The following is a 26,724-nucleotide window of genomic DNA, read 5'->3' as shown; positions in this document are numbered from 1 at the left end:
AATAAGGGAGAGGGGTTGATAAGAGCTTGAAAACAACCCAGGCAATAGAAGCCACTGAGAATCCTTACTGGGGATGGAGAAGAATTGTGTTTGGTTTACATTTAAGCAAATGGGCCTAATCTGCACCTCTCAGACTAAAATACAGATTGGAAAATTAATTATCTTTCAGGTGTCACACATTTCTGACTGTTGTGATAGTTCTTGTCTCAACGAAAGTAGCAAAAGGCATTTTAAAAAGTATCTCAGGATAAAGTAATTTTAGAAATATATGCACTGAGATGAATTCCACATTTAAATATTTATTTTGTGATAAAATAGATATTTTAGTGCATACAAATTCTGGTATGGATTTAAAAAAACAACTGAAGATTAATCCAGAAATGGAATGGAACAAACATGAGTAAACACCTGTAAAATTGATATGGCTCAGAAATAGATTGATCTGTTAATCCCTCTTCTTGAGTTCCTTTTCATTGTTCAAAGACAAGGAATCTTGTAAAGTGAAGCAGGATTACTATTATCTTTGATCATGCTCAGTCACCGATGAAATTATCCAATATTGTCGAAAAAGGGACCGGACCACAGCACTCTGAGATTTCCTTGCTTGATCAGTCATTGTTTTGGAACACTGGACAAATGTATGCTCTGCTCTTATTCTGCCCCAGGAAAAAATGATTTTGTGTCCCGAATAAGTTTTGCAAATTAATCTGCATCTCTTATTTTGTATAACTTATTCTGCTTCTGGTTTTATCAGGCGGGGGGCAGATTGGATCTGACCAGTGACCAGATCTTGATGTCCCCCAGCCCCAGCAGGTGACTTTGACAGGTGGCCACCTGCCATCACCATGACATCATGAAAGTATCTTCCTCTGGAGACCAACATGAATTCAAGCAAAGCTGCTTGTGTGGTTTGAAATCAAACAGGGGGTGGCACAAAGGTAGCACTTCCTTATGAGACTTGCTGCAAGCAGCATCACTGTAAGCCCTATTTTAATCAGGAATTAGTTGCATTACCTGACTGGGAACTCTGTAATGCAGCTGATCCGAAAGGAGCTTGCCGTCACTACCAGTCAGCTAATGGGTGCTTGCAACAAACCTTGCTTGAGAGTGCACTTTAAGGTTCCTGATTCTTCCTTTGCGGCGAATTGGGGCAAAGCTGCTTCACAAGCCAGATTAAGACAGCTGCTGGGCCTGATCTGGCCTGCGGAGGTTCCCTACCACTGTCATAAGGAATGGCAAGATAAAGTGTCACAGCCCACACCTTTCCAGATTCATTTAAGCAGTCATGTCTTTGGAATACAACTCCGGAATCTCCCAAAATTTGATAAAAATAAAATGTCCGTATATATCCTAACAGATGTGAGGAGCTATTTGGGGCTTGGAGTGTGTGTGTGTGTGTCTGTCTGTCTGTCTGTCTGTCTGTCTGTCTGATGTTGGTTGGGGTAACCTGTTCTACCATTGTATATTGATGTTGTGTCTCTCTTTCCCTCTGGGTGGAAATTGCTTAGAACAATTGGAGTGGATGGTAGAGCTGTCCGGTGCCTCTATTGTGAAAGAACCTCGCTTATTCTCACATTCAACAGTAAGTGTGGGTTTAATATTGTGGGTACAGAGAAATGGGCCAATCTGAGTGTGTGTGAGAAACAAGACAGACAGAGGGAGAGCATTTCCATTTGCCCCCTTTAATTCCTTTGAAGCACTAATGAATTTGGCTTGCCTTGTTTTTTATTCAGCTTTATCGACCCATGGCCTGTGTTGAGCAAGGGTGTATGTATGGGGTTCTAATTGCATACAGAGTCAGACCAGCATCTAGCTCAGTACTGTGCAGAGTATGTGAGAGAGAGAGAGAGTTGGGCAGCCGCACCCACCGCCAGCTGTGGTCATGCCATACTTTGGCCACATCTGTGCAGCCCCTAAAAGCCTGGTCACAAGGAAATATAACCCCTGAGCTGAAAAAAAGCTCCCCACCTTTGCTCCAAACATCAGTCAGATGGCAGTTTGTTTCCTAGCGCTGCTGCCAGGAATATTTTAATCCGAAACGTGTATATCAGGCACATGTAGTTCAGTGGCAGAATGTCACCTACTGATGTTTGCTTTTCACAAGTCACACACACCTGACACTATATAGGACAGTGACATCTCACTTACTGTCCGAGCAAAGAGCTATGGACAATTGGATGCTGAGAGAACATGCATTCATGGGCATGTGTTGGGGGAGTGCAATTTTCAGTGTGCCCTTAGACCACCTCTGTGCCACCCTTAGCTTCAAGCCTGGTTTCTCTGGCACTGTCTTATGCTCCTAATGTATTTCCTTTGTCACCTAACTTAATTTTTGTGTAGTTGGGAAGGTAGGGGGAAGGTTTCTCCTCAACTCCCTGTCGAGTTGCAATACTGCAGCAAAGTGAAGAACAACCTGTCCCAACAGTATCTCTGGCTGCAGACAGGCAGGCAAATTTGATCCAGTATATTTCTCCTCCTCCTCCTCATTCTTCTCTTTTATCTGGCAACCCCTAGAAGTCTACTGCTGTGGTGGTCGTTCAGCCCGAAGCTTGGAGCGAAGACACTGCCTGCCAAGGTGAGATTATCGTGCTGCCCATGCCTCCCAAGATAAACATAGGTTACAAAGTGTCCGATTGTGTACTAGTTTGGAATAATAAATACCAGCCATGACAGAATAACTGTCTAGAGGAAGCAGAATTAGCTGTTCAAGGCTCTGGATCAGGACTTCACATTTGTTAGCTTGACTTTACTAGTCGGTAATAAATAATGCCTAACACCAACCCCCATAGCCCTGTAGCACACACAAAGGGGTTTGGGGAAGAGGTGCTGGCTTCTCTCATTTGCACAAGTATATGTGGAAGGGATGCGGGTGGCGCTGTAGGTTAAACCACAGAGCCTAGGGCTTGTCGATCAGAAGGTCAGCGGTTTGAATCCCCGCAACGGAGTGAGCTCCCATTGCTCGGTCCCTGCTCCTGCCAACCTAGCAGTTCGAAAGCATGTCAAAGTGCAAGTAGATAAATAGGTACCGCTCTGGTGGGAAGGTAAACAGCGTTTCCGTGCGCAGGTCTGGTTCGCCAGAAGCGGCATAGTCATGCTGGCCACATGACCCGGAAGCTGTATGCCAGCTCCCTCGGCCAGTAAAGCGAGATGAGCGCTGCAACCCCAGAGTTGGTCACGACTGGACCTAATGGACAGGGGTCCCTTTACCATGGGGAAGGTAAGAAACTGAAGCAGTGCTCCCTCTTGCCACTGCTCAGAAAAGATGCCTGTATTTTACTTTCTCCAGACTGGGATCTCAAGTAACAGCTCCAGGCAGGGAAAGGGTCTGTGTACTGCAGGCATCCTGTTCCCCAGAGAGCTAGAGTCATTTGGTGCCAGTAGGCTGGCAAGCCTATTTGTGGATACTTCCTGGTGCAACTGTAAAGTCTCACATTGGTGTTTTGTAGTGGTGAGAGCTGGTTTCCCCTTTGTTTTCTGCTTATACTTCCTAAAATGGCTTTGGAGGGAGACACAGCAAGGTTACACGAAGGAGAAGAAAACTTTTCCTCCACTGCTTCACGTATATCTCCCTCTCTTTCCCCAACATGAAGGGCGAGGGATGTGGATTAGTGACTTAGATTAGGTCATGGGCTTGGCCCAACCTTACCCACACATGCACACTATCACTCAAAGTTGCTTGATACTAAACAAATAGCTAACAAGTAATGTCAAGGGATGTTGCAGCGACAGTTCAAACCTGCTCACATGATCTGCCCCTTGTCATTTGCAGTTTTTGTGCGTCTGGCATTTTGAAAGGTCATCCATCAAAGATGCTCTGAAAGAAAGTGCATTCCTGAGCGCTCTGGGTAAAGAGAAGGGGAACAAGAGAGTGTGGACATTAAAATTCTCACAATTGATCTTGTATTGCAGGGATCCCACCGCAATGCAGTGCTACTGTAGTCTCACGAGAGTGGATGCTGGACAGTATTGCATGCTATCAACGCCAGGCATTTGACGAATACATCGTGCAACAGGTGTGAAAGGATGGTCTTTTGAACACAGAATCTTCAGGAAAGGATTTCTGTGGAACTTTTGTGAAAGGCTTCCTCACAGACAGTGTGGTTTCACTTGCGAGATAAATATTTCAGTTGGCATGAAAACACCCCGTTGCCCGCCAAAGGCAGAACTTAAAACTGTGATACTTCTATCTTTGCCGTCGTGAGCCAAGCAATAATGTGTTCTTCTGTGCTGTTGCAGATGCATTATTTACTATCCAATTGCTGCCTTGTTTGGGAGACTTTTCTCTTCGTGTCTTGGAGATGTAATCATTTGAAAGAGTTATATGGATCTGAGAGCTTCAATTAACTCAGGAGGATGGCAGTATTTTATCTGCTTGTTTAATGGGGAAGGGTGTTCACATACAAAGATGCACTTATGCTGGAATACTGGCATAGCAACATCTAATAAGAAGCACTGTCAGACTAGAGATGGCACACACAAAAAACCACTGGGCCCCTGCATCATAAGGAAGTATGTCCCAAGTCAAATATTTGTTTTGCTCAAAGTAAATAAATCTAGCATCTCTCTAGCAAGTTAAATGCAAACAGGTTTTGATCATTATATTCCTGGATCCACAGAAGACCCAGCCATTATTTTTGGGTTAGGATATTTGATCAGCCTACTTCTTCCATGTACCATGGGACAAAGCACCTCTTTTAAAAAAAACTTTGCTGGCTTAGTTCCCACAAGTATGGAAAAGTGCCTTTGAAACAACAGAATATTTACCACTTCTTACTGTCAAGCAAACTGAGATCCATAAATAAAATTTGCTTGTTTACAGTTAAAAGAGGGGTAGAAGCCATCATGTTATTTTCTTTTTCAATCCCCCCCCCCCCAGTTAACTTTGAAAGAGTTTTACATTGCATAATGCATTTGGAGCAATCCTTCGATGTTCTGCAATTCTAAAAGCAAGTAAGTCAGGTGCAGGTTTTGCTCACTCAAACACTTCTGTGAGAGTCAGTTCTGACACAGAGCTGTAATTTTCCCTTTTGGAATTTGTATTTCACCGATACCTACAAATATGGCTTAGTAGAAGAACAAAAAAATATTCTAACACTGTAAAACAGCACATTGTACAGAGTGCCATAAACCTATGACAAAACAGACCACAGCAAGAAATAAAAATGGTTCCAGTGGAAGAAAGTAGCAGGATTTTTGTATTTTTTAATATGAAAAGTCACCACTCCATTCCTGCACAGATTTTATCTGGCATGTAAGATCTGTGTAGAGCAGGTCCCCTTCTTGAGAAGATGGGATTCTTATAGGTAAAAGCACTGCCATGAGATCCAAACATTTGCTTACCCACCCCGTGCAGCAGGAGAAGTCATCTACAGAAAAGACACGTTCCCAATTGCTCAGGTCAAAGCAGAATGAGAGCCCTGCCTTCCCTCCTCCTTCCTAGAAGGGGACAGGACAGTGATGATGGAAGAAAGACTTGCTAGCTGGGTCCTCACCAAGGCCTTGCTAGCCTACTCTCGTTTCTTCCAAGGATGAGAATGGGCTCGCTCAGAAGCATATTTTACAGTGTGTTGTTTGTTTTAATGTTTTAAATATTTCATGGTAGCTTTTTATTGGCATTCTGTTTTTGCTAAGTTTGCCAGCTACCCTGAGGCTCTGGATCCAGCGGTTTTATGTTTTCAAATAATGTGAGCAAAGGAAGCTTGCATTCTGCCAGCATGGAAGCATGCTTGGGATTGCTGCGCCCTCCACATCCAAGCCTGAAAAAACAACACAACGTTTAAGCCTCCTATAGCAAAAGAGTCTTGGGGCAACCTTACAAAAACACAATGAATCTGCCTGCACTGTACAATTTCAGTATCAATCACTTAGGCCCAAGAATCTTTTTTTAATAGATCTCTATGTGCCTATACACAGGCTACAGAGTAGGGGTGTGGTATTTAATTGATAAACAAGTTTGATGGGTTGGCTAAAATGGTGCACGTTTTAATTAGGCAGATGGTTTTTTAAAATGTATTTTTTTTTCATATAAATTTTTATTAATTTTCCTGTACAATTTTATCCAAATTTTAACAAATTACTCTTTTTGGACTTCCTTCAGTTTCTCTGGTAATCATCCATAATTACTCTTCAATATGCATTTCCTTCATTGTATTGCCATTTAACTTCCCTCCCTTTTCTATTTCTTTTTAACAATACATCTTAAACTTTTACAGTGCTTCTTGAAACCCCACTAGCGTTGTTCGCACATCACATACATTTTTCAGATAATCTACAAACTTTCCCCAATCTTCGATGAACTTTTGGTTTCAAACATATCTTATTTTCCCAGTCAATTTGTCCAGTTCCGCATAGTCCGTCAATTTCATTCTCCATTCTTGAATCGTCGGTATTTCCTCTTGTTTCCATTTCTGGGCCAATAAAGTTCTTGCTGCCGTAACTGCATACTGAAATAATTTACAGTCTTTTCTTCTTATTTCTTTTCCTGTGATCCCTCAAAGAAAGACTTCTGGTTTCTTAAAATGTAATTTTTAATGCATGTGTTTATATTTTTAAAAAGTCACATGGCAAGCACTTTTTTTTTCTGAAGCGGCAGAGTCCACCCAAGGCCTGGGAGGTGGAAGGTCCAGCTAGCCGTCTGGGATCAGTGAGGACATGCCCAGTCTGATAACTGAAAGCAGAGAGTGTCCATTGTAGACAGATGACTGTAAAGGAACACAAATGGAGCCTTAGTTCCAGATGGCTCCACATCGGCCCTGACTATCCTTCTCATGCTCTAACCTTCGTGGATGAGGTCTGGCAGTCCTTAAAGGGACAGGCCTAGAGCCTGGAGCAGATCCCCTTATCGCCTTCTCTCCTAGTTCCTGCCTTGTGTTTCCCTGTACAGGTAAGCAGGTATTGTGGAAGCTGTCTTCTCCCAGGGATGGGAAACCTGTGGTCCTGGAGATGCTGTTGGACTATATCGCCTTGACCACTGGCCATGTTGCTTGGGACTGATGGGAGTCGGATACCTGGAGAACTGCAGGGTTCCCATTCCTGTCTTAAAAATATTATGCCTGTTATTGCTCATGTGCACTTCTTGCTTCAGAAGCATTATGTTTACCCATACGCACATAGATACAGCATTAATTGATCAACTAAGATGGCTGCTCTGCGCGCACCATCTTGGGAGTTGGGTGCCATTGAAGACAACAGATTTGCTTAACTAGATGATGGCCTTAACATGCCATATGTAGTGGGTCTTACAGAGTACAAACATTGGAAAATAGTAAACAATTATTTGCAAAAGCTCATTGATTTATTTTTCTCTGTTTATTGCTTTCCTTCTTTAACCATTGCACCACCCCTGATTTGAACCACAAACCTTTAAGCAGGTTCCTCACCTGTAGCCCTTCAGATATGGGACTCCTGTCAACCCCAGCCAACATGGCTGGCAGTTATTTAAAAGAAATGAAAGTCACCCCCCCCCACCAAAGCCACAGTCATGTATCCTGCCCCTAGACCAGGTAGGTCCAGAATGCAGCAGCTAGACTGGTGACTGGGAGCGGCCACCAAGACCACATAACACCAGTCTTGAAAGACCTACGCTGGCTCCCAGTACGTTTCTGAGCACAATTCAAAGTGTTGGTGCTGACCTTTAAAGCCCTAAACAGCCTCGGTCCAGTATACCTGAAGGAGCGCCTCCATCCCCATCCTTCTACCCAGACACTGAGGTCCAGCTCTGAGGGCCTTCTGGCGGTTCCCTCACTGCGAGAAGCCAAGTTACAGGGAACCAGACAGAGGGCCTTCTTGGTAGTGGCACCTGCCCTGTGGAACGCCCTCCCACCAGATGTCAAAGAGAAAAACTACTACCAGACTTTTAGAAGACATCGGAAGGCAGCCCTGTTTAGGGAAGCTTTTAATGTTTAATAGGTTATTGTATTTTAGTGTTCTGTTGGAAGCCACCCAGAGTGGCTGGGGAAACCCAGCCAGATGGGCGGGGTATAAATAATTATTATTATTATTATTATTATTATTATTATTATTATTATTATTATTATTTATTATTATTAAATGTGTAGCTGAGGGCTGCATGCGGCCCTCAATGCCTTTTTGGGTGGCCCTTGGCAACATTTGATGCTCTCACACTGCCTTCCCAAAGCCAGGTAAGCGAGGCACTGGGCTTTGGGAAGGAGGAGTGAGGGCTCTGATAGAATCCTAGAGTCCTTCCACCTACATCCCAAAGCCAGACATCTCTCTTAGCTTCCCCAGCACCCTGGGCATGGAAAGGCAATGTGCGGCCCCCGGGTGCCATGCCAAAGTACTCCTACAGCTCTTTTGGTATGAAAAGTTGAGCCGCGCTGCCCTAGACTGTTCCGTTACGCTTCAGGTTGCAAGTGCAACTGTTCTCCAATTTTTCCCGTGGAAGGAGAAAGAGATGTGAAGTGGCCATTTCGTAAATGTAAAATGGCACTTGCGGTGATGGATTTGTCTGCCATTGGTTCCATTGGAACAAGAAGCAGAAGCATCATTGCGTGTTTGACGCCCGCATAATGAAGGCAGATACTGCCTCACAAGAACTCATTAGCAAGCAGCAGAATCCGTAGCCCGATTGCATCAAGATTGTCCCCATCCACTGCCAAGAGCTGCAACAACATTTTTAACTGTCAAGTCAACCTCACCTTCTGACTGACAGCTTGCTTATCTCCAAAGTCCACATTGGCTTCTGTTATCTGCCTTCCAGGAGATTATAGCTATCTGGGAAATGTTACCCAGGTAACATGAGGAAGCTGCCAACATGCCCCCATAGGAGGCACTGTGAAATTATCTCTCTGGAGAGGTGAGCAGGGATGCAACGTCTTTGGAAAGGTAGTTGCAGCCGAGGCTGTAAAGGGGAACAAAACAAGATCATTGCATGGCACTTCATCATCATCATCAAATAATTTTAATTATACCCCGCCCTCCCCGGCCAGGGCCGGGCTCAGGGCGGCTAACACCAAATACAAAATTACAATAAAACGTAATAGAAAAAAACCACATTTAATTAAAAGACGGCTTAAAATACAACTTAAAATGCAGCCTCATTTTAGTAGTAGCCCATTAATCAAGACCATAAAGGGAGGAAACATCAGATATTCACCCGAGCCAGCTATGCATGCTGGTCCTACATGGGCCAGCAAAAAAGCCAAGGGAAAATTTATATACCAAATCCCATATAAGGGGTCAGAGTGAGTCTAAGCCGAAGGCCAGGAGAAACAGCTCCATCTTGCAGACCCTGCGGAAAGATGTCAAATCCCGCAGGGCCCTGGTCTCTTGTGACAGAGCGTTCCACCAAGTCGGGGCCAGTGCTGAAAAGGCCCTCCAAAGTGTTGTTATTTATGGACCTTAAGGGCCTCCGGGGGGCATACCAGGAGAGGCGGTCCTGTAGGTACGAGGGTCCTAGGCCACATAGGGCTTTAAAGGTACTCCATCGGGAGCCAGTGCAGCTGGAAAAGCACTGAATGAATGTGATCCTGCGACAAGTTAAGATGTATGTTTGTTTGTTTGTTTAAAATTTTGGAAAACCAATATTTTTTTTGAAAAAAGAAGAAGACAGAGCCTCCTGCCAACCCACAAGCGGTAGTCACCGCCACCACAACAACCTGCCTGAACATGGGAGGAATAAGGAGGCAGGCGGGCAGGTGGACAAGCCGACTCCTGGCATCAATGGCGCCCGTCGTGGGACAAAATTGCTCTGTCCCTGAGAAGAAAAGTGCCGCCGTGTGAGGGAGAGGAAAAGAATGCGTGCTCTGGCGATCCACACGACGATTCCCGGACTGTCCGCGGGTGGATCTAGAAGGCAATTGGGCCTGATCCGGCCCACAGGCCTTAGTTTGCCAACCCATGATCTTACTGGTGGCAATTTAGAGGTACTAAATAGCATAGCCTTGGCTACTTGGCTTCGGAGAACACCTAGCTTTATGCTGGGTTGGGGAAAGTTAAGGAATTGCCTTGAAAGGAAACGAGAAGCATGGGTACCTTTAGGGATGGTGGGGTATCTTGATGCAGAGCCTGAGCTAGATGTGAAGCTACAGGGAAGCTACAGGGAACCAGGCAGAGGGCCTTCTCGGTGGTGGCGCCCTCCCTGTCAAACGCCCTCCCATCAGATGTCAAGGAGATGAGAAACTAACTTTTAGGAGACATCTGAAGGCAGTCCTGTATACGGAAGCTTTTTAAGATCTAATGCAGGGGTCAGCAGCCTTTTTCAGCTGTGGGCCGGTCCACCGTCCCTCAGACCATGCTTGTTTGGAGTTTTTTTGGGGGGTGGATGAACAAATTCCCGGTGTGATGGCCTGGGAATCTGATTCAGAGGCTGAACCTGAGGAATCCCAGCCTGCACAGGAGTCCCCGCCTCCAGGGCCGGCTGAGCCAAGGCAGGGGCTTGAACCTGAAGGGCCCTCACCTGTGCCGGATCCTCAGGTGCAGGCACCAGCTGAATCCGCTCTGGCTCCGGAGGTGATCGAGGACCCATTGCCTGCAGGTGCTCCTCTCCCAGCCCTGTCAGGGGAAAGTGAAGCTGCCTCTGGGTCCAGTAACCCTCCAGCCTCTCCTGAGCTTCAGAGGCTCAGGGCAGAGAGGCGGAGGGAACTAAGTTCCCACAGGAGGAGTGCTCACCTCCAGGCCAGGAGAGGCGAGTCACCTGTGGACCGGGGCCGCCCTATGCCTCAGAGGACATAAAGGCCAGCCAGCCCAGTCCCAGGTTGCGGGAGCAACATCGTTGGTTACCTGTTCCTGCCGGCACCCTGTCCTGCTTTCTGCCAGAGTTCCTGACCTCACCCGACTCCCTGCCTTGGACCCCGCTTCAGCCTCGGACCGGACACAGACCATGCCGCACAGTAACCCCCCCCCCCCGGACCAGCACACCTATGCCCCACAAATAACCCAGAGATGCATTTTAAATAAAAGCACACATTCTACTCATGTAAAAACACCAGGCAGGCCCCACAAATAACCCAGAGATGCATTTTAAATAAAAGCACACATTCTACTCATGTAAAAACACCAGGCAGGCCCCACAAATAACCCAGAGATGCATTTTAAATAAAAGTATACATTCTACTCATGTAAAAACACCAGGCAGGCACCACAAATAACCAGGAGATGCATTTTAAATAAAAGCACACATTCTACTCATGTAAAAACACCAGGCAGGCCCCACAAATAACCCAGAGATGCATTTTAAATAAAAGTATACATTCTACTCATGTAAAAACACCAGGCAGGCCCCACAAATGACCCAGAGATGCATTTTAAATAAAAGTATACATTCTACTCATGTAAAAACACCAGGCAGGCCCCACAAATAACCCAGAGATGCATTTTAAATAAAAGCACACATTCTACTCATGTAAAAACATGCTGATTCCCGGACCGTCCACGGGCCGGATTGAGAAGGCAATTGGGCCGCACCCGGCCCATGGGCCTTAGGTTGCTACCCCTGGTCTAATGTTTTGTTATGCTTTTATACATTCTGGAAGCCGCCCAGAGTAGCTGGGGTGACCGAGTCAGATGCTTGGTAGGATTCCTTCTGCATCTAGATCCAAAAAATAACAAATGGTTATGTTGTTTGTATGTCTTTCTTGCCAAAGGTCCATCAGAGCCACAACACTGGCCCCCCTCACCTTAAAAAACCAGTGCCAGGAACCATTTCTGACACATTTGAAGCAATGATAACAAAGACAGCTTCTGACTATGCACTTGGAATGTGTAGACACCGCCCCCCAAAAAATCACCAGATCTATAGTTTACCCCCTCACAGAGCTACAGTTCACAGGACCCTTAACAAACTACAATTCCCAATATTCTTTGGGTGGAAAATGTGATTTGCATGTATGATGTGTGTGCAGTCAGTGTCATCTCCCAGCTGCTTTTCCGCTTGGGAACCCTGTTTTCAAATATTTGAGCCGAAGGGCGGAGATTTCAGCCCTAGGCAATATGCCTGGCAGGCAGACTTGAGTCTCAGCACGTTTCTTCTTAGACATTAAGCCCTGGGACCCAGGGACTGTCACTACTGCGTGTATGAATTGTCTCACAAACCAGGACCACGTTCTAGGGAAAGCAGAATTCCCAGATGGAGCCCTCGCTGCTCATTCTTCTGGGAAGAATGTATTATTCATTATTTTTATTTTATTTTATTAACTGAATTTATGTAGCCACCCCACAAGCATAAGCTCTGTGGGCGGCTCACAAAACAAACGCATCAATTAAAATGCAATATAAAACAGTAAACGAATTAAAAGCTGAAAGCACAGGATTGTGTTTGCTTACCCAGGAATGCTCGGAAGCCTCAGTAAAAGTCTGCCCGTAAATGTTACGGTCAGGTAGCTGGGGGATAAAGCGGTTGTGCAATTCAGCTGGTAAATTAAATGGCCTTTGGGTTCTTCCAATTCATTTTTCTAGCATTACAGTTTTGAATGTAAAGATCTGTTAATTTGCAAAGCTTTAGTGGAGGAGGAAAGGAGCTCCAGGACTTTCTCTCTCTCTCTTTTTTAAGAGCAGGGGGTAATTGACAGAACCTCCCTGCTCTGGCAAGTAAATGAAGTGATGCTAATGAAGCTTTCAAATTTGTTTGTGACAGATTAGAACAGAGGAAGGCGGAGAATGTGGAGCATCTGAGCAAAGTCTCTTTTCCTTTCCTTTGATGGGGCTTCTAATTCCTGATGGTGTGAATAGTAACACATCTTTGCAAGATGGTTAGCATTTCCAATTAAAAGTTAAAGGATGCATTTCAGGCTGCGGTAGATTCATTTGTTAAAAGTTCTCCGCGTTTCACAAGTTGAACCCTTTTAGTCGGAAGTCAGCAGAACTGGATTCAATGGTGCTTGCTCCTAGGAAACCATTTAGTGGGTTGCAATCAGGCTGATCCTAACAAATTGGGTATTACGCAGTATATCGCTGCTGTGTGTGTTCGCCGACTCTCCTTGGGGGCATGGCTGTGGGTGTTGTTCCTGATAGCTACTGTCAGGCGACTAGCCACAATGGATATTGTTGCATGCGTTGTGGTCTAAACCACTGAGGCTCTTGGGCCTACCAATCAGAAGGTTGGCGGTTCAAATACCCGCAACAGGGAGAACTCCTATCGCTCCATCCCAGCTCCTGCCAACCTAGCAGTTCGAAAGCACGCCAGTGCAAGTACAGTGGTACCTTGGGTTACAGACGCTTCAGGTTACAGACGCTTCAGGTTACAGACTCCGCTAACCCAGAAATAGTACCTCGGGTTAAGAACTTTGCTTCAGGATGAGAACAGAAATCGTGCGGCGGCAGCGGGAGACCCCATTAGCTAAAGTGGTGCTTCAGGTTAAGAACAGTTTCGGGTCAAGAACGGACCTCCAGAATGAATTAAGTACTTAACCCGAGGTACCGCTGTAGATAAATAGCTACTGCTATGGCAGGAAGGTACATGGCATTTCCGTGTGCTCTGGTTTCCGTCACGGTGTCCCGTTGTGCCAGAAGCGGTTTAGCCATGCCACATTACCTAGAAAGCTGTCTGTGGACAAACGCCGGCTCCCTCGGCCTGAAAGCGAGATGAGTGCTGTAACCCCAGAGTCGTCTGCAACTGGACCTAACGGTCAGGGGTCCCTTTACCTTTACCTTTAACCAACTCCTGCCTTATCCTCAAAAGTAATCTGCCAGGAGTGGCAGAAGGGTGTAAAAATACCTCTACAAAACAGCTTCTCGGTTTCCTCTCCACCCCCAACACATGGATAGGTAAACTGCATTCTGTCACATTGGGGCTGGCTTTGGCGGCCCACCCAGCCTCTGGACACTCAGCGCCAGCCAGAGTGCGTGCGCCAGACTAGCAGCAAGAAATGAAACAGTCCCATCTCTCCGTGAGTGACAGCCACCTGGGCATCCTGCCCCGGCAGCATGTGCCACGAATAGGGAGTGCGTGGGCAGAAGTGCTCAAGGGGGTACAGATGTACCAGGCTTCCAGCCAGCAGAGGTGGGGCAGAAAGCCTCGAGAATTAGGGAGGGAGGGTGTGTCTGCCCTTCAGCAACTCTCCTTGATTACCCCCCTTTTTTTGCCAACCTGTCAACATGTTTTGTTGGACCAACTTACATTTATCTAAGGGTGGAAGCTTTTGAGTTTTAAATAACTCTTTATTGTGCAGAGTTCTGTGAAAGCTGATGGCATACTCTAAGCTGGTCAGTTAACAAGACTCCTTTGCATTCCCTATCACTTCGGTCCAGTATAGCAAAAGGTGAAGGAGCCCTGGACAGTTAAGTCCAGTCAAAGGTGACTATGGGGTTACAGCGCTCATCTCGCTTTCAGGCCGAGGGAGCCAGCGTTTGTCCACAGACAGTTTTCCAAGTCATGTGGCCAGCAGGACTAAACCGTTTCTGGTGCAATGGAACACCATGACAGAAGCCAAAACACACGGAAATGCTGTTTACCTTCCCACCAGAGTGGTACCTATTTATCTACTTGCACTTTTGAGTGCTTTTGAACAACTAGGTTGTCAGGAGCTGGGACCGAGCAACGGGAACTCACCCCGTCATGGGGATTTGAACTGCTGACCTTCCAATCAGCAAGCCCAAAAGGCTCAGTGGTTTAGACCACAGCGCCACCCACATCTAGGAACTAGGAATAAAGGGCGAGTAACCAACTCCTGGGGATGCAGGTGGCATTGTGGGTTAAACCACTGAGCCTAGGGCCGATCAGAAGGTCGGCGGTTCGAATCCCTGCGACGGGGTGAGCTCCCGTTGCTCGGTCCCTGCTCCTGCCAACCTAGCAGTTCGAAAGCACGCCAAAAGTGCAAGTAGATAAATAGGTACCACTCTGGTGGGAAGGTAAACGGCGTTTCCGTGCGCTGCTCTGGTTCACCAGAAGCGGCTTAGTCATGCTGGCCACATGACCCGGAAGCTGTACACCGGCTCCCTCGGCCAATAAAGCGAGATGAGCGCCGCAACTCCAGAGTCGGCCACAACTGGACCTAATGATCAGGGGTCCCTTTACCTTTACCTTTAAGTTAAGGTTCTAGAAAGGCTGTTCTGAACTCCACAACTCATCTGGGCTTTGCTACGTGCACATGGAGCTGTCCGTGAATGTTGTGACCCATCCATGCAAGTACTGTGAAGTTGTATATATACATTGGAGGAGAATTAAGTAGTACCACTGTTTTTTCTTCTTAAGAACAGAGGTGCACGTCCCTGCCGCCCCAGGTCCTCAGCCGACCCTTTGCTGAGTTGGCCAATGTTTTTTGAGTCTCCACTCCTAAGAGCCAGCATGCGCCAGAAGCATGCAATCTCTAACGGACGGTTGCTGTGCACGGAACTAGCACATTTCCCCTCCTAGGGTGAGTCTGCCCATTAAAACCACCTCTGTTTTGGGCCCTCTGGCATTTGGCAGAGCAGCCCATCTCAGTCCTGTGTTAAGCAAGCTAGGGAGCAGCTGGCCCTGGGTGAGGTAGTAAGCAACTGGTGTATTAGCCCAGTGGCATGTTAAAAAGAGATGCTTCCTAGCAACTCGGCTGCTCATTGCTTTTTCATGGAAGAACTTCCTTGCACAACAGGAAGAAATCCACAACCGAAGCCTTTCCCACCGCAATATCTTAATGCCTGGGAGCAAGGCGGAGGAGGGATGTTCACCTGCTGACACCTGTCTGTACTACTGCTGTTCAAAGCACAGAGCTGCAGCCCTTAAAAATAAGGGCATGTGACCATTACAGCTACTTACCCTTAAGTAAAGGTAAAGGCACCCCTGACCATTAGGTCCTGTCGTGACCGCCTCTGGGGTTGCGGCGCTCATCTTGCTTTATTGGCCGAGGGAGCCGGTGTACAGCCATTTTAGGAAGTACAAGCAGAAAACAAATGGGAAACTAGGAGGCTAGGGGGCACAACCAGCTCTCACCACTACAAAACATCAATGTGAGACTTTACAGTTGCACCAGGAAGTATCCACAAATAGGCTTGCTAGCCTACTGGCACCAAATGACTGTAGCTCTCTGGGGAACAGGATGCCTGCAGTACACAGACCCTTTCCCTGCCTGGAGCTGTCACTTGAGATCCCAGTCTGGAGAAAGTAAAACACAGGCATCTCTTCTGAGCAGTGGCAAGAGGGAGCACTGCTTCAGTTTCTTACCTTCCCCATGGTAAAGGTAAAGGGACCCCTGACCATTAAGAAAAAACAGTGGTACTACTTAATTCTCCTCCAATGTATATATACAACTTCACAGTACTTGCATGGATGGGTCACAACATTCACGGACAGCTCCATGTGCACGTAGCAAAGCCCAGATGAGTTGTGGAGTTCAGAACAGCCTTTCTAGAACCTTAACTTAAAGGTAAAGGTAAAGGGACCCCTGATCATTAGGTCCAGTTGTGGCCGACTCTGGAGTTGCGGCGCTCATCTCGCTTTATTGGCCGAGGGAGCCGGTGTACAGCTTCCGGGTCATGTGGCCAGCATGACTAAGCCGCTTCTGGTGAACCAGAGCAGCGCACGGAAACGCCGTTCACCTTCCCGCTGGAGTGGTACCTCCTTATCTACTTGCACTTTGACGTGCTTTCGAACTGCTAGGTTGGCAGGAGCAGGGACCGAGCAACGGGAGCTCACCCCGTCACGGGGATTCGAACTGCCGACCTTCTGATCAGCAAGTCCTAGGCTCTGTGGTTTAACCCACAGCGCCACCCACGTCCCACTTACCCTTACTGGAGTCCAATATCAAGGGTGGGTAGGCACAGGCCCCCCAGCCCACATGTTCAGTGTGTCAGATATGATGGGAATTGAGATGCAGTCTAACAACATCTGGACAGAGCCATGTTGGCTATCCCTGATATAAATCAACAGTACCTGGAGTCCCACAGCTTTTCCATCCCTACTCTAGCCCAATTGAAGTTGGCTCTCCAGGGCCTCGTGTTTTGAAGGGTTTGCCCTTGCTTCTCCTTCTAGCCGGAGATGCCAAGGATTAGCACCTTCTGCGTGTAAGTTGTGTCCTGTGCGTTGTAAGCTATGCCCTGCTTGGGCAGTGTGCTTGAGTGGGCTGTGGCCTGTCAACTCCAGTCACTCTTGAATAAGACTGATTATCTGGACTCATTGCAAGAGAGGTCCAGGCGATGGTTTGGCACCAAGTTCATTTGGGCTGGCTAGATGGATTATCCGTGAGATAGAGAAGAATGTGGAGTGTGTGGCCCTGTTCATTCTGCTGAGCTTCTTTACAGTTTTGGATGCTGTCAACCTAAGTAGCTAGATGGGCTGAGTGGCTGTTTTCACCCATATGGTGAAATTATGGTTCATTTCATAGTATATTATAGGTTAGTTTAAGAGTATAGAAACTCAGGGCTATACTACGGTGGGTTGCAGGGCTCTTTTTTGTCACCCATGCTATTCAACATATGCATGAAACCACAGAGGGAGGCTATTCAAGGAGATGAGATGATGTGTAATCAATATGCTGATGGCATCTGGTTCAACTCCTTTTCTTCACATTTAGGTGGAATGTTGAATGCTTATCTGTGATCAGGGCAGGAGATGATTGGATGAGGGCCCTGAGACTGAAGCTCAGTTCAGACAGGCAGTTGATGAGTGGTCCATCCACATTCACTGTCTAGGGCAGTGGCATCCTCTTAGATCTGGTCCTTTCTCTGGGTGACCAACTGGCTTCTGTGGCATTAAGTATTGTTATGAGTTAGCAGGTACCAGACTCCCCTTTGTTATGAGTTTCTGGGTGCCAGACACTGAACCCCTTGATTCAGTTAAAATTTAAGCTAGGCCAGTTTCCAGAGGAAGAAATTGCCTGGGTGATGGGCCATTAGGAGAACAAAAGAGACGGGGCTCTGTGCTAGACAAAGGGGCCCCTCCCTCAACCCAGAGTTACTTAGAAGACAAAGGCTGAGTTTGAAGGAGAGTTTTAGACCAGGAGTAATGTGAAATGGGAAGAAAAATGGTGGTGGGCTGTTAAAGGCTGCAATCTGGAGAGAGGGTCAGAGCACGATGGTTGATTTCTGTTTGAATCCAAGGCTGCAGCTATGGGAGAAGCAAAACCTGCTTGGGATGTTGATGCTGTGAGCCCCTCCATCGCAGGTTCAGGTTATATATTTGTGTAAATAAACCATGTATCATAAAGACACCACAGTCTCCATTGTGCCTTGTTTTCAGTAGGAAACAAGAACCCTCAACAATCTTGCACTGCTCAGAGATTGGGGTGGCATGCCGCAGTATATTTCACCAGGTGAGGTTGGTGCATTAAATCCCATCCCTCCTGGACAGGTAGTCTGGTAACACCTTGATTCGATGACATGGGTCTGCCTTTGAAGACTGCTTGCAAGCTTCTGTTTAAAATACAGTGACGACACAAAAGCTAACATCAGGCCAGGGAACCAGGGGCGGATGGAAGGCTGCACCCACTGCCTCCCAGGAAGACCATTACACCCAGTAGGAGACCACAGCCAGATACGTTTTTCCCTTCCCCTCTTTGCCAGAAAGTACACTCTGTTCCAGATGCCTGTTCTTAGAATCATAGAATCATAGAATCATAGAGTTGGAAGAGACCACAAGGGCCATCGAGTCCAACCCCCTGCCAAGCAGGAAACACCATCAGAGCACTCCTGACATATGGTTGTCAAGCCTCTGCTTAAAGACCTCCAAAGAAGGAGACTCCACCACACTCCTTGGCAGCAAATTCCACTGTCGAACAGCTCTTACTGTCAGGAAGTTCTTCCTAATGTTTAGGTGGAATCTTCTTTCTTGTAGTTTGGATCCATTGCTCCGTGTCCGCTTCTCTGGAGCAGCAGAAAACAACCTTTCTCCCTCCTCTATGTGACATCCTTTTATATATTTGAACATGGCTATCATATCACCCCTTAACCTCCTCTTCTCCAGGCTAAACATGCCCAGCTCCCTTAGCCGTTCCTCATAAGGCATCGTTTCCAGGCCTTTGACCATTTTGGTTGCCCTCCTCTGGACACGTTCCAGTTTGTCAGTGTCCTCCTTGAACTGTGGCGCCCAGAACTGGACACAGTACTCCAGGTGAGGTCTGACCAGAGCAGAATACAGTGGCACTATTACTTCCCTTGATCTAGATGCTATACTCCTATTGATGCAGCCCAGAATTGCATTGGCTTTTTTAGCTGCCGCGTCACACTGTTGGCTCATGTCAAGTTTGTGGTCAACCAAGACTCCTAGATCCTTTTCACATGTACTGCTCTCAAGCCAGGTGTTCTTCCAGGACTGCAGAACCAAGATGAAGAAGGGCCCTCTCTATCAGTTAGTGAGTGCTGGTTCAAGCAAGAACATTAGCAAAGGAAGGTGATCAGCCCAGCCTGAACTGGATAGCCATCCTTGTAGCTTTCCACTTTCTCCTGGTTGCTCTCCTCTGCCTCTTCCCCACTCCTTGTGTAACTCTTGTTTTTTGGTTTGCAAGGACGTGTCTCTGCCTCCCTCAATTGATGTGAGATGCTCTGGGAGCCAATCATGGTCTGGAAAGCAGGATGAAAACACAGCAAGCAAGCAAATAAATCCATAGGCTCCCCGAACTGGGGAATTGTCTGGAGTTTATTTTTATTTTTAAATTTCTCAAGAGTTCCAGCCTACCCATGCGTCCCTGCTGGTGCTCTGCACAGCATTTTGCACCCAAAGCCATTCCCAGCCTGCGCTTCTGAGGATCTGAAAAGTATGCCCTCTTCATATGCGAAGGCATATTTTGCAGAAGGCATATTTTGTAGGGAATCCTCCTGCCAGTACGCAGCAGGAATGCCACGCTGATGATCAAACACTGGACTAGGCAGGGAACCCAGGAAGGTTCGAGCCCCGGGAAGTCTTGGTCTGTTAAACAAGCACCGAGGCAATTGTCATAATGGTAAAGAGGTTAGATGGAACACCTTGCAGCAGGCTGCACGCAGAAATGGCTAAGCAGAGTATTCTGCAGTGTGCGATGGAGATAGAAGCAATACATTGCGTGGAAATAGCTCAGTGTGTCTTAAGCAGCTGTTGCTGCAGCCGCCGTGCTGTTCCTGCTCTCTCAGCCACAGCTGCTAATGAACTCCGTGCACTAAATAAATGCTCTCGTGCGCACCCTCCCTGGGAAATGTTGGGCTTGCAGCAGTGAAGGTTAGGAAAACGGTGCAATGCAGGCGGCCGTCAGATGCAGGGCCTGGTTAGCTGCACTTGTTCCACATTACGTCACCCTTTACACAGCAGCAGAAGCCGGCTGAGTGTCTGGGTGGCAAGGCTGTGTGAGGATTTGGGGCCCAACAATGGCAGGATAGATGGGGTGGGTTGCATAAATTGTGTTTCACCCATGTCATTAGCCAGCCAAACAAATCTGTCACTTGCTTTTACCTCTTGTTCTGTTCTTGCGTCTGTGTTTGTGAGAGAGCTCATCTCTCGGTAGCTTCATCATCAATCAATGGCTTTTATTCATGGCAAGACCACAGAAGTGCTGCGATGCGAGACAGCTGCACCTGTTGAACTTTGTGCTCTCGTGCAGCTGCCGAGCAGCGAGGAGGCTTGCACCAAGGGGATGGTAAAGGTAACGGTAAAGGGACCCCTGACCGTTAGGTCCAGTTGCAGACAACTCTGGGGTTGCTGCGCTCATCTTGCTTTACTGGCTGAGGGAGCCGGCGTACAGCTTTGGGGTCATGTGGCCAGCATGACTAAGCCACTTCTGGCGAACCAGAGCAGTGCACGGAAATGCTGTTTACCTTCCCACTGGTGTGGTACCTATTTATCTACTTGCACTTCGTGCTTTCGAACTGCTAGGTTGGCAGGAGCAGGGACCGAGCAATGGGAGCTCAACCCGTCACAGGGATTCAAACTGCCAACCTTCTGATAGGCAAGTCCTAGGCTCTGTAGTTTAACCCACAGCGCCACCCGTGTCCCTGTAAGGGGTGGTTAAGCTACAGTAAATGGCAGGCACTTTCAGTACAAGTCTTGTCAACTGGCCAGACAACCTGCTCTGATGAGTCATCACAAACTAGAAAGAGATCATCTTTAATTTCAGCTCTTGTGCCTGGAATGGAAGTCTTATTGATAGCTAAGTGTTGTGGAATTAGCTACAATTCAGGTAGATCTTTTTATATAGTTCGTTAAGGTGACCATATTAAGCTTGGAAGCAAAGGGGGGGGGGAGTTCAATATACAACTTTAAAAGTTTAAAAACTATTATGAGAAATACATACTTTTAAAAATCAGATTAAAAATCTGCTGTGATCGAGAAACACAGTGTTTGCAGAGTTTTGGGGATTTGTTGTCATAATTCGGTAATTACAAAAATATTTGCAATTTGTAATTTTTTTGCAGATGCAGGGCCTGAGTGATGCAAAACTCACAGAACATTAAACTTTTCCTCCCCCCCCTCTTTGCTTCCTGCACCTCCTTTCCATTTGCCAGGTTACCCTCACCTTTTTCTATACTGAACACATTAACTTGTCCTCGGTCAGACTTAGTCCATCTTTTTCAGCCTTGCCTACTGCGCCTGGAAGCTGATCTCCATTGTCTCCTGCAACATGACACCACTTTCTGTCAGAGGTGGGGAATTCGTGGTCCTCCAGATGTTGCTGAAACACAACTCCCATCATTATGCTTTTCTTAAAAAAGAACGCCTGCCCTCTCTGCTCTGCATAACCTTGCTTACTTAGCTGAGAAACACCTGCAGCGAAGGCCAGTACCTTGGAAAGGCTATAAAGGAAGCTCTGGGCATTTGCAGTGCTTTGCAGGACTGGGCCTATTGAACCAAACCAAACCAAATAAATCCAACTAAGTGCAGCAGGGGTCACCATGAGGAGGGCATTAGCACAGACCCTCCAAGGGTTCCTTTTTTCCAGGGACAGGCCCGGATTTACAGAAGCCATCCCAGGTTCTGATTTGATCCTGGAATATCCTGCTTTTCCTTGGAATGCAGGTGGCGCTGTTCCTTAGGACGTCCCTATTTTCATCAGAGAAATGTTGGAGGCTATGGGGTTATGTGAAACCCTGAGCTGAGGAGATAAGTACCGTATTTTTCGCTCTATAACACGCACCCAACCATAACACGCACATAGTTTTTAGAGGAAGACAATCCGTAGGCATGCCACCCATAGGCATTCCCTCCATAACACGCACAGACATCTCCCCTTACTTTCTAGGAGGAAAAAAGTGAGTGTTATGGTGCAAAAAATACGGTAACTACCGTATTTTTCACTCTATAAGACACACTTTTTCCCTTCTAAAAATTAAGGGGAAATGTGTGTGCGTCCTATGGAGCGAATGCAGGCTCCTTGGCTTCAGCGATAGCAACGCAAAGCCTCCGAAGCGCAGAGGGAGCGCTCCCTCCGTGCTCCGGAGGCTTCGTGTTTCTTTCACTGAAGCCTGGAGAGTGAGAGGCGTCAGTGCGCACCAACCCCTCTTGCTCTCCAGGCTTCAAGGATAGCTGCCTAAAGCCTCCGGAGGGCAGCAGGAAGTTCCGCTGCGCTCCGGAGGCTGCGGGTTGCCTTCACTGAAGCCTGGAGAGCGAGAGAGGTCGGTGCGCACCGATCCCTCTTGCTCTCCTGGCTTCGCTTTGCTGGAGAGGCGCTGCACAGCTTTCCCTCTCTGCGCAGCGCCCCTTCAGCCAAGCGGGAGGAGAAATGGAAGGGGCTCCGTTTCTCCTGCCACTTCGCTGAAGGGGCGCAGAGCATAGAGGGGGATAATTTTTTTTTGCTTGTTCTCCCCCTCTAAAACAAGGTGCGTCCTATGGTCGGGTGCCTCTTATAGAGCGAAAAATACAGTATACAATCTTTGAAGGCATCTGAAGGCAGCCCTGTATAGGGAAGTTTTTTTATTGTATGTTTTGTTATGTTTTTATATACAGTGGTACCTCGGGTTACGAACTTAATTCGTTCCGGAGGTCCATTCTTAACTTGAAACTGTTCTTAACCTGAGGTACTACTTTAGCTAATGGGGCCTCCTGTTGCCGTCGTGCCACCACCAGCACACAATTTCTGTTCTCATCCTGAGGTAAAGTTCTTAACTCGAGGTATTACTTCTGTGTTAGCGGAGTCTGTAACCCGAAGTGTTTGCAACTTGAGGTGTTTGTAACCTGAGGTACCACTGTATGTTGGAAGCCACCGAGAGTTGCTGGGGTAACCCAGGGCAGGGTATAAATAATACTATTATTATTATTGTTGTTGTTGTTGTTGTTGTTGAAAAGGGAGACCCTATTTTCATCGGATAAATGTGTTAGGATATTTCCGTTCCATCTTAAAAGGGAGCAGGCTTTGTGAGTCACAGAGTCTGTGTATTTCCTGTTCACAGGAAGTTTATGTTTTCTGTTGCTTTCGTTTCTCTCTCGGTGCCTGAACACTGAAGCAGGCGGTCATGTTTTTTCTCTGTTCTGACCAACGCTGAATAAACTTAAATAATGCTCTCCTGTGTGCATCTTTCGCTGTGCATTATCTGCTGATAAGAGCGTGCATCAGCTCTGGAATGTGGCAAGCTATTTCTGGAGCTCGTGTCGCTAATTGCTGATACTGCGTGTCTACGGGAGATCGATGGACGTCCGGAGGCGACATGGGGCCAAGATGGACTTTGTCTCCCTGGCAGTATCCCAACAAAATGTTGGAGGGTATGTTGGCAGAGGCAGAACAGAAGTTGTTTCACACTTCAGGGTGCAAGCCTGCTGTCATGGATCAGGGTCCCCCACCCCACTCCCAGGTGGGAGACAGGAGAAAGGTGGCTGTTGCATGCCAGGTTTGTAAAATCCTTTTCTTCTTCTTTTTCCTCCAGGCTCTGGTTAATGAGTATTTTCTCTGTGGAGTGGTTGGTAGCAGAGGGAAAGCTCCCTGGTTTCTGCTCCAGGGTCAGAGTATGTTGGTGGAACCAGTAACACCCCGTTAAAAGCACACACACAACAACAGCAACAGCCAGGTGAGAGATAGAGGTGGCTAGACCTCTCAATTGCCCCAGAACACCTGAAGCAACAAAAAGAATGATAGATTACATATAGACCAGCAGTGACCAAACTTGGCCTTCCCGCTGTTTTGGGATTACAACTCCCATCATCCCTAGCTAACAGGACCAGTTGTCAGGGATGATGGGAATTGTAGTCCCAAAACAGCTGGCGGGCCAAGTTTGGCCACCACTGATATAGACTGTGTCCCTTTGCATTTGAAGGTTTCTGCCTGTGCCTGTTTACCACTGGCACCAACTCCAGGGGGCCCTGGGTGCCTGGGCACCCACAAATGTTTTACTGTAAGTCTGAGTGTTTCCATATTTCCGTTGGTTTAACATGGGTGAGCTCACCAAATGGCAGGGCTCTTGCTATTAGGACTTGGTTTTTACTCAGTTCTTGGCCGGATGCTGCTAACCTCAGTAGCCTCTCCAAACAAACAGCTTACACTTTTCTTCCGGAGGTATCCTTGAAAAGAGTTAGTGGCAGAAATGAACCCCATACTGGCTACGGAGACTTTGAGAGTGGGGAAGATCCATTTCAGTCCTTTATTCTACCAGCACGTGTTTGCCTATGGAGCGGCAATACTTTTAAGCATCATCTGCAAACTTTCTGCCGCCATCTTAAGACGGAAGAAGTCTACAAATATTCCTCTCTGTTTTTGTGTCCATCTGTGCCTCAGAAACTTGCAAACCTGCATTTTGAGTGCAAACTGGACCCTCATTTTGTTTCTTAATCTGTTTTAGTAACAGTAAGTAATGAGGGCGCCACTGTTTTGTCCAAAACCACCGTGATTGAGGTCTTGAGGATTTACTAAATTGGGAGTGGGGGACGACAACTTCTTGCAAAACTGCACCAGGCTTGCTCAGCGAGGTGCATTTACTGTTGCCTCCATGCGACGGATTAACTGCCTGGGCAAATTCCAGAGGCAGTTTATAAAACATACAGATGGCATCCACAGCTGTTTCTTTCCATTCTTACTCCATCCCTGCTCCTGTTTTCAAATATGCCGGCAAGGGCTCGCCTCTGCTTTCCTCCCTTTCTTAAAAAGACACCACCTGACCCTCAACCTCGAAGTCCTTTCATCCTACTATGGTATTTTGTAGGTGTTGCAGTACATCAAGAAGGAAAACGCATTGTAGGCTTGGGGGGGGGGTCCTCTCTTTAATCCCCTCCCCCACTGCTCACGGGACCCAAATTAGGTGCCCCATTTGAGCTGTTGGCCAAATGCTCTCTTAAAACCTTTCAGTCTTAAAATGATACGTTTTGGTTGGAGTTGCTACCATCCAAAGCACACAAGCACTGCTTTTGACACCAGGTAGCACTTTGAACCAATCTGGCTTTTATCCCCAAAGGGAGCTCAGTCTTTCATAGGCCATCATTCCAGAGCATCCATTGGAAAAAGGCTGGCGCAAGCCTGACAAACATGTGGGGCTCTCTGCTTTTATTTAGATAAAACTGCTTCAGTTGGGAACACACAGGCCCTGTTTGTTTCCTTTCACAGCACAAAGCATTTGGGGTGGGGAGGGAGGGAAAAGGGTGTCTGTAGCTCCTATTTCATGCTGGCTGGGACAACGCGTGGTTTGAGCATCTTCAGAAAGATGCTTTGCTTTGGACATCGCTGCAAACTCTTTCTTGGCTATGTCTGCCAGGAGTGGATGCGTACCCATAGAATGTACTGAAGCTCTCACCCTGGACCAGCAGGGGGATACCGTAGATAGTTTTCACTCAGGTCCACATATGCAAATAAGGAATTGAAAGTGACGTTCAGTGATTGGATAGTTACAGAAAGTTGTTACTGTTGCGTTGTAGTGGAGCTCTGTATAAGCAGGCTGGCTGAACTCTTCAGTTCAGTTCTGGCCTGTGAATAAACAAGAGCTGCTTGAAGAATCGCTGTGTCGTCTGATATGTTCAACTTAACTTAACACAAGGTAAAAAGGTAATGGACCCCTGGACAGTGAAGTCCAGTCAAAGGCAGCTATGGGATTCCAGCACTCATCTCGCTTTCAGACCGAGGGAGCCGGTGTTTGTCCACAGACAGTTTTCTCGGTCATGTGGCCAGCATGACTAAACCACTTCTGGTGCAACGGGACACCGTGATGGAAGCCACAGCGCACAGAAACGCCGTTTACCTTCCCTCTGCAGCCGTACCGATTTATCTACTTGCACTGGCATGCTTTTGAAATGCTAGGTTGGCAGGAGCAGGGACAGAGCAATGGGAGCTCACCTTGTCGTGCGGATTCGAACCACTGACTTTCTGATCGGCAAGCCCAAGAGGCTCAGTGGTTAGACCCTTATGGAGTATCCACATGTGCCTGTCTACATACATCTGCTAAACCAGCAGGTAGCTACCATGGTTGTCCTTCAGATGTTGATGGACTCCCACATCCCATCACCTCCACCCAGTATAGCCAACGGTCAGTGATGGTTGGAAACGGGAGCCCAGCCAAGATCCTGTGTCAAATAATATACAGTTGGCATGTTTGTCTGCAGCCACAGCCTTTGATGAAAGGCTCTGCCGACAGTGAATGATGTCTGTTGAGAGGTTTGGCTGGGAATGGTACTGCTCTGCTACATCCCCAAAGGTTATGGAATGTCCTGCAGGAGCCCAGGAGAAAGGGGACTTTCTGACCATAAATTCTCATTTCCTGTGGCTCCCAGAAGGTAGTCGTTCTGCTCACCACTATGCCCTCTAGCAAACCATTCTTAACTTCTCCCTAGGTCCTAATATCCAAGTGGGATGGAGATCAGGGCCGAACGATGTTTGGTTTTCAACATCGTGATATATCACTAGCTAAACATCGTGATATATATATATATCACAATGTCTGAAACGTGGAGGTGAACAGGGTAATGTCCTGGCAGCTGCT

At 47.1% G+C, this 26,724-nt stretch overlaps 1 protein-coding gene across 3 annotated transcripts in view; it reads left to right on the top strand.

Annotated features, from left to right (window-relative positions):
• The window catches only part of BRCA1 (BRCA1 DNA repair associated), a 52,318-nt gene extending 45,866 nt beyond the window's left edge, over positions 1-6,452 (top strand). For all 3 annotated transcript variants that reach the window (XM_053361911.1, XM_053361913.1, XM_053361914.1), the window contains 3 exons: positions 1,509-1,582; positions 2,515-2,575; positions 3,910-6,452. In XM_053361911.1, the coding sequence (XP_053217886.1) occupies positions 1,509-1,582; positions 2,515-2,575; positions 3,910-4,019 (245 nt within the window). In that variant the 3' untranslated portion in view covers positions 4,020-6,452. The remainder of the gene's footprint in view (positions 1-1,508; positions 1,583-2,514; positions 2,576-3,909) is intronic.
• Positions 6,453-26,724: the final 20,272 nt, after the last annotated feature.

This window comes from Podarcis raffonei, chromosome 13, assembly GCF_027172205.1.
Source record: "Podarcis raffonei isolate rPodRaf1 chromosome 13, rPodRaf1.pri, whole genome shotgun sequence".
NCBI lineage: Eukaryota > Metazoa > Chordata > Lepidosauria > Squamata > Lacertidae > Podarcis > Podarcis raffonei.
The sequence above is the reverse complement of the archived record's forward strand: the minus strand, read 5'-3'. Positions and strand labels throughout refer to the sequence as shown.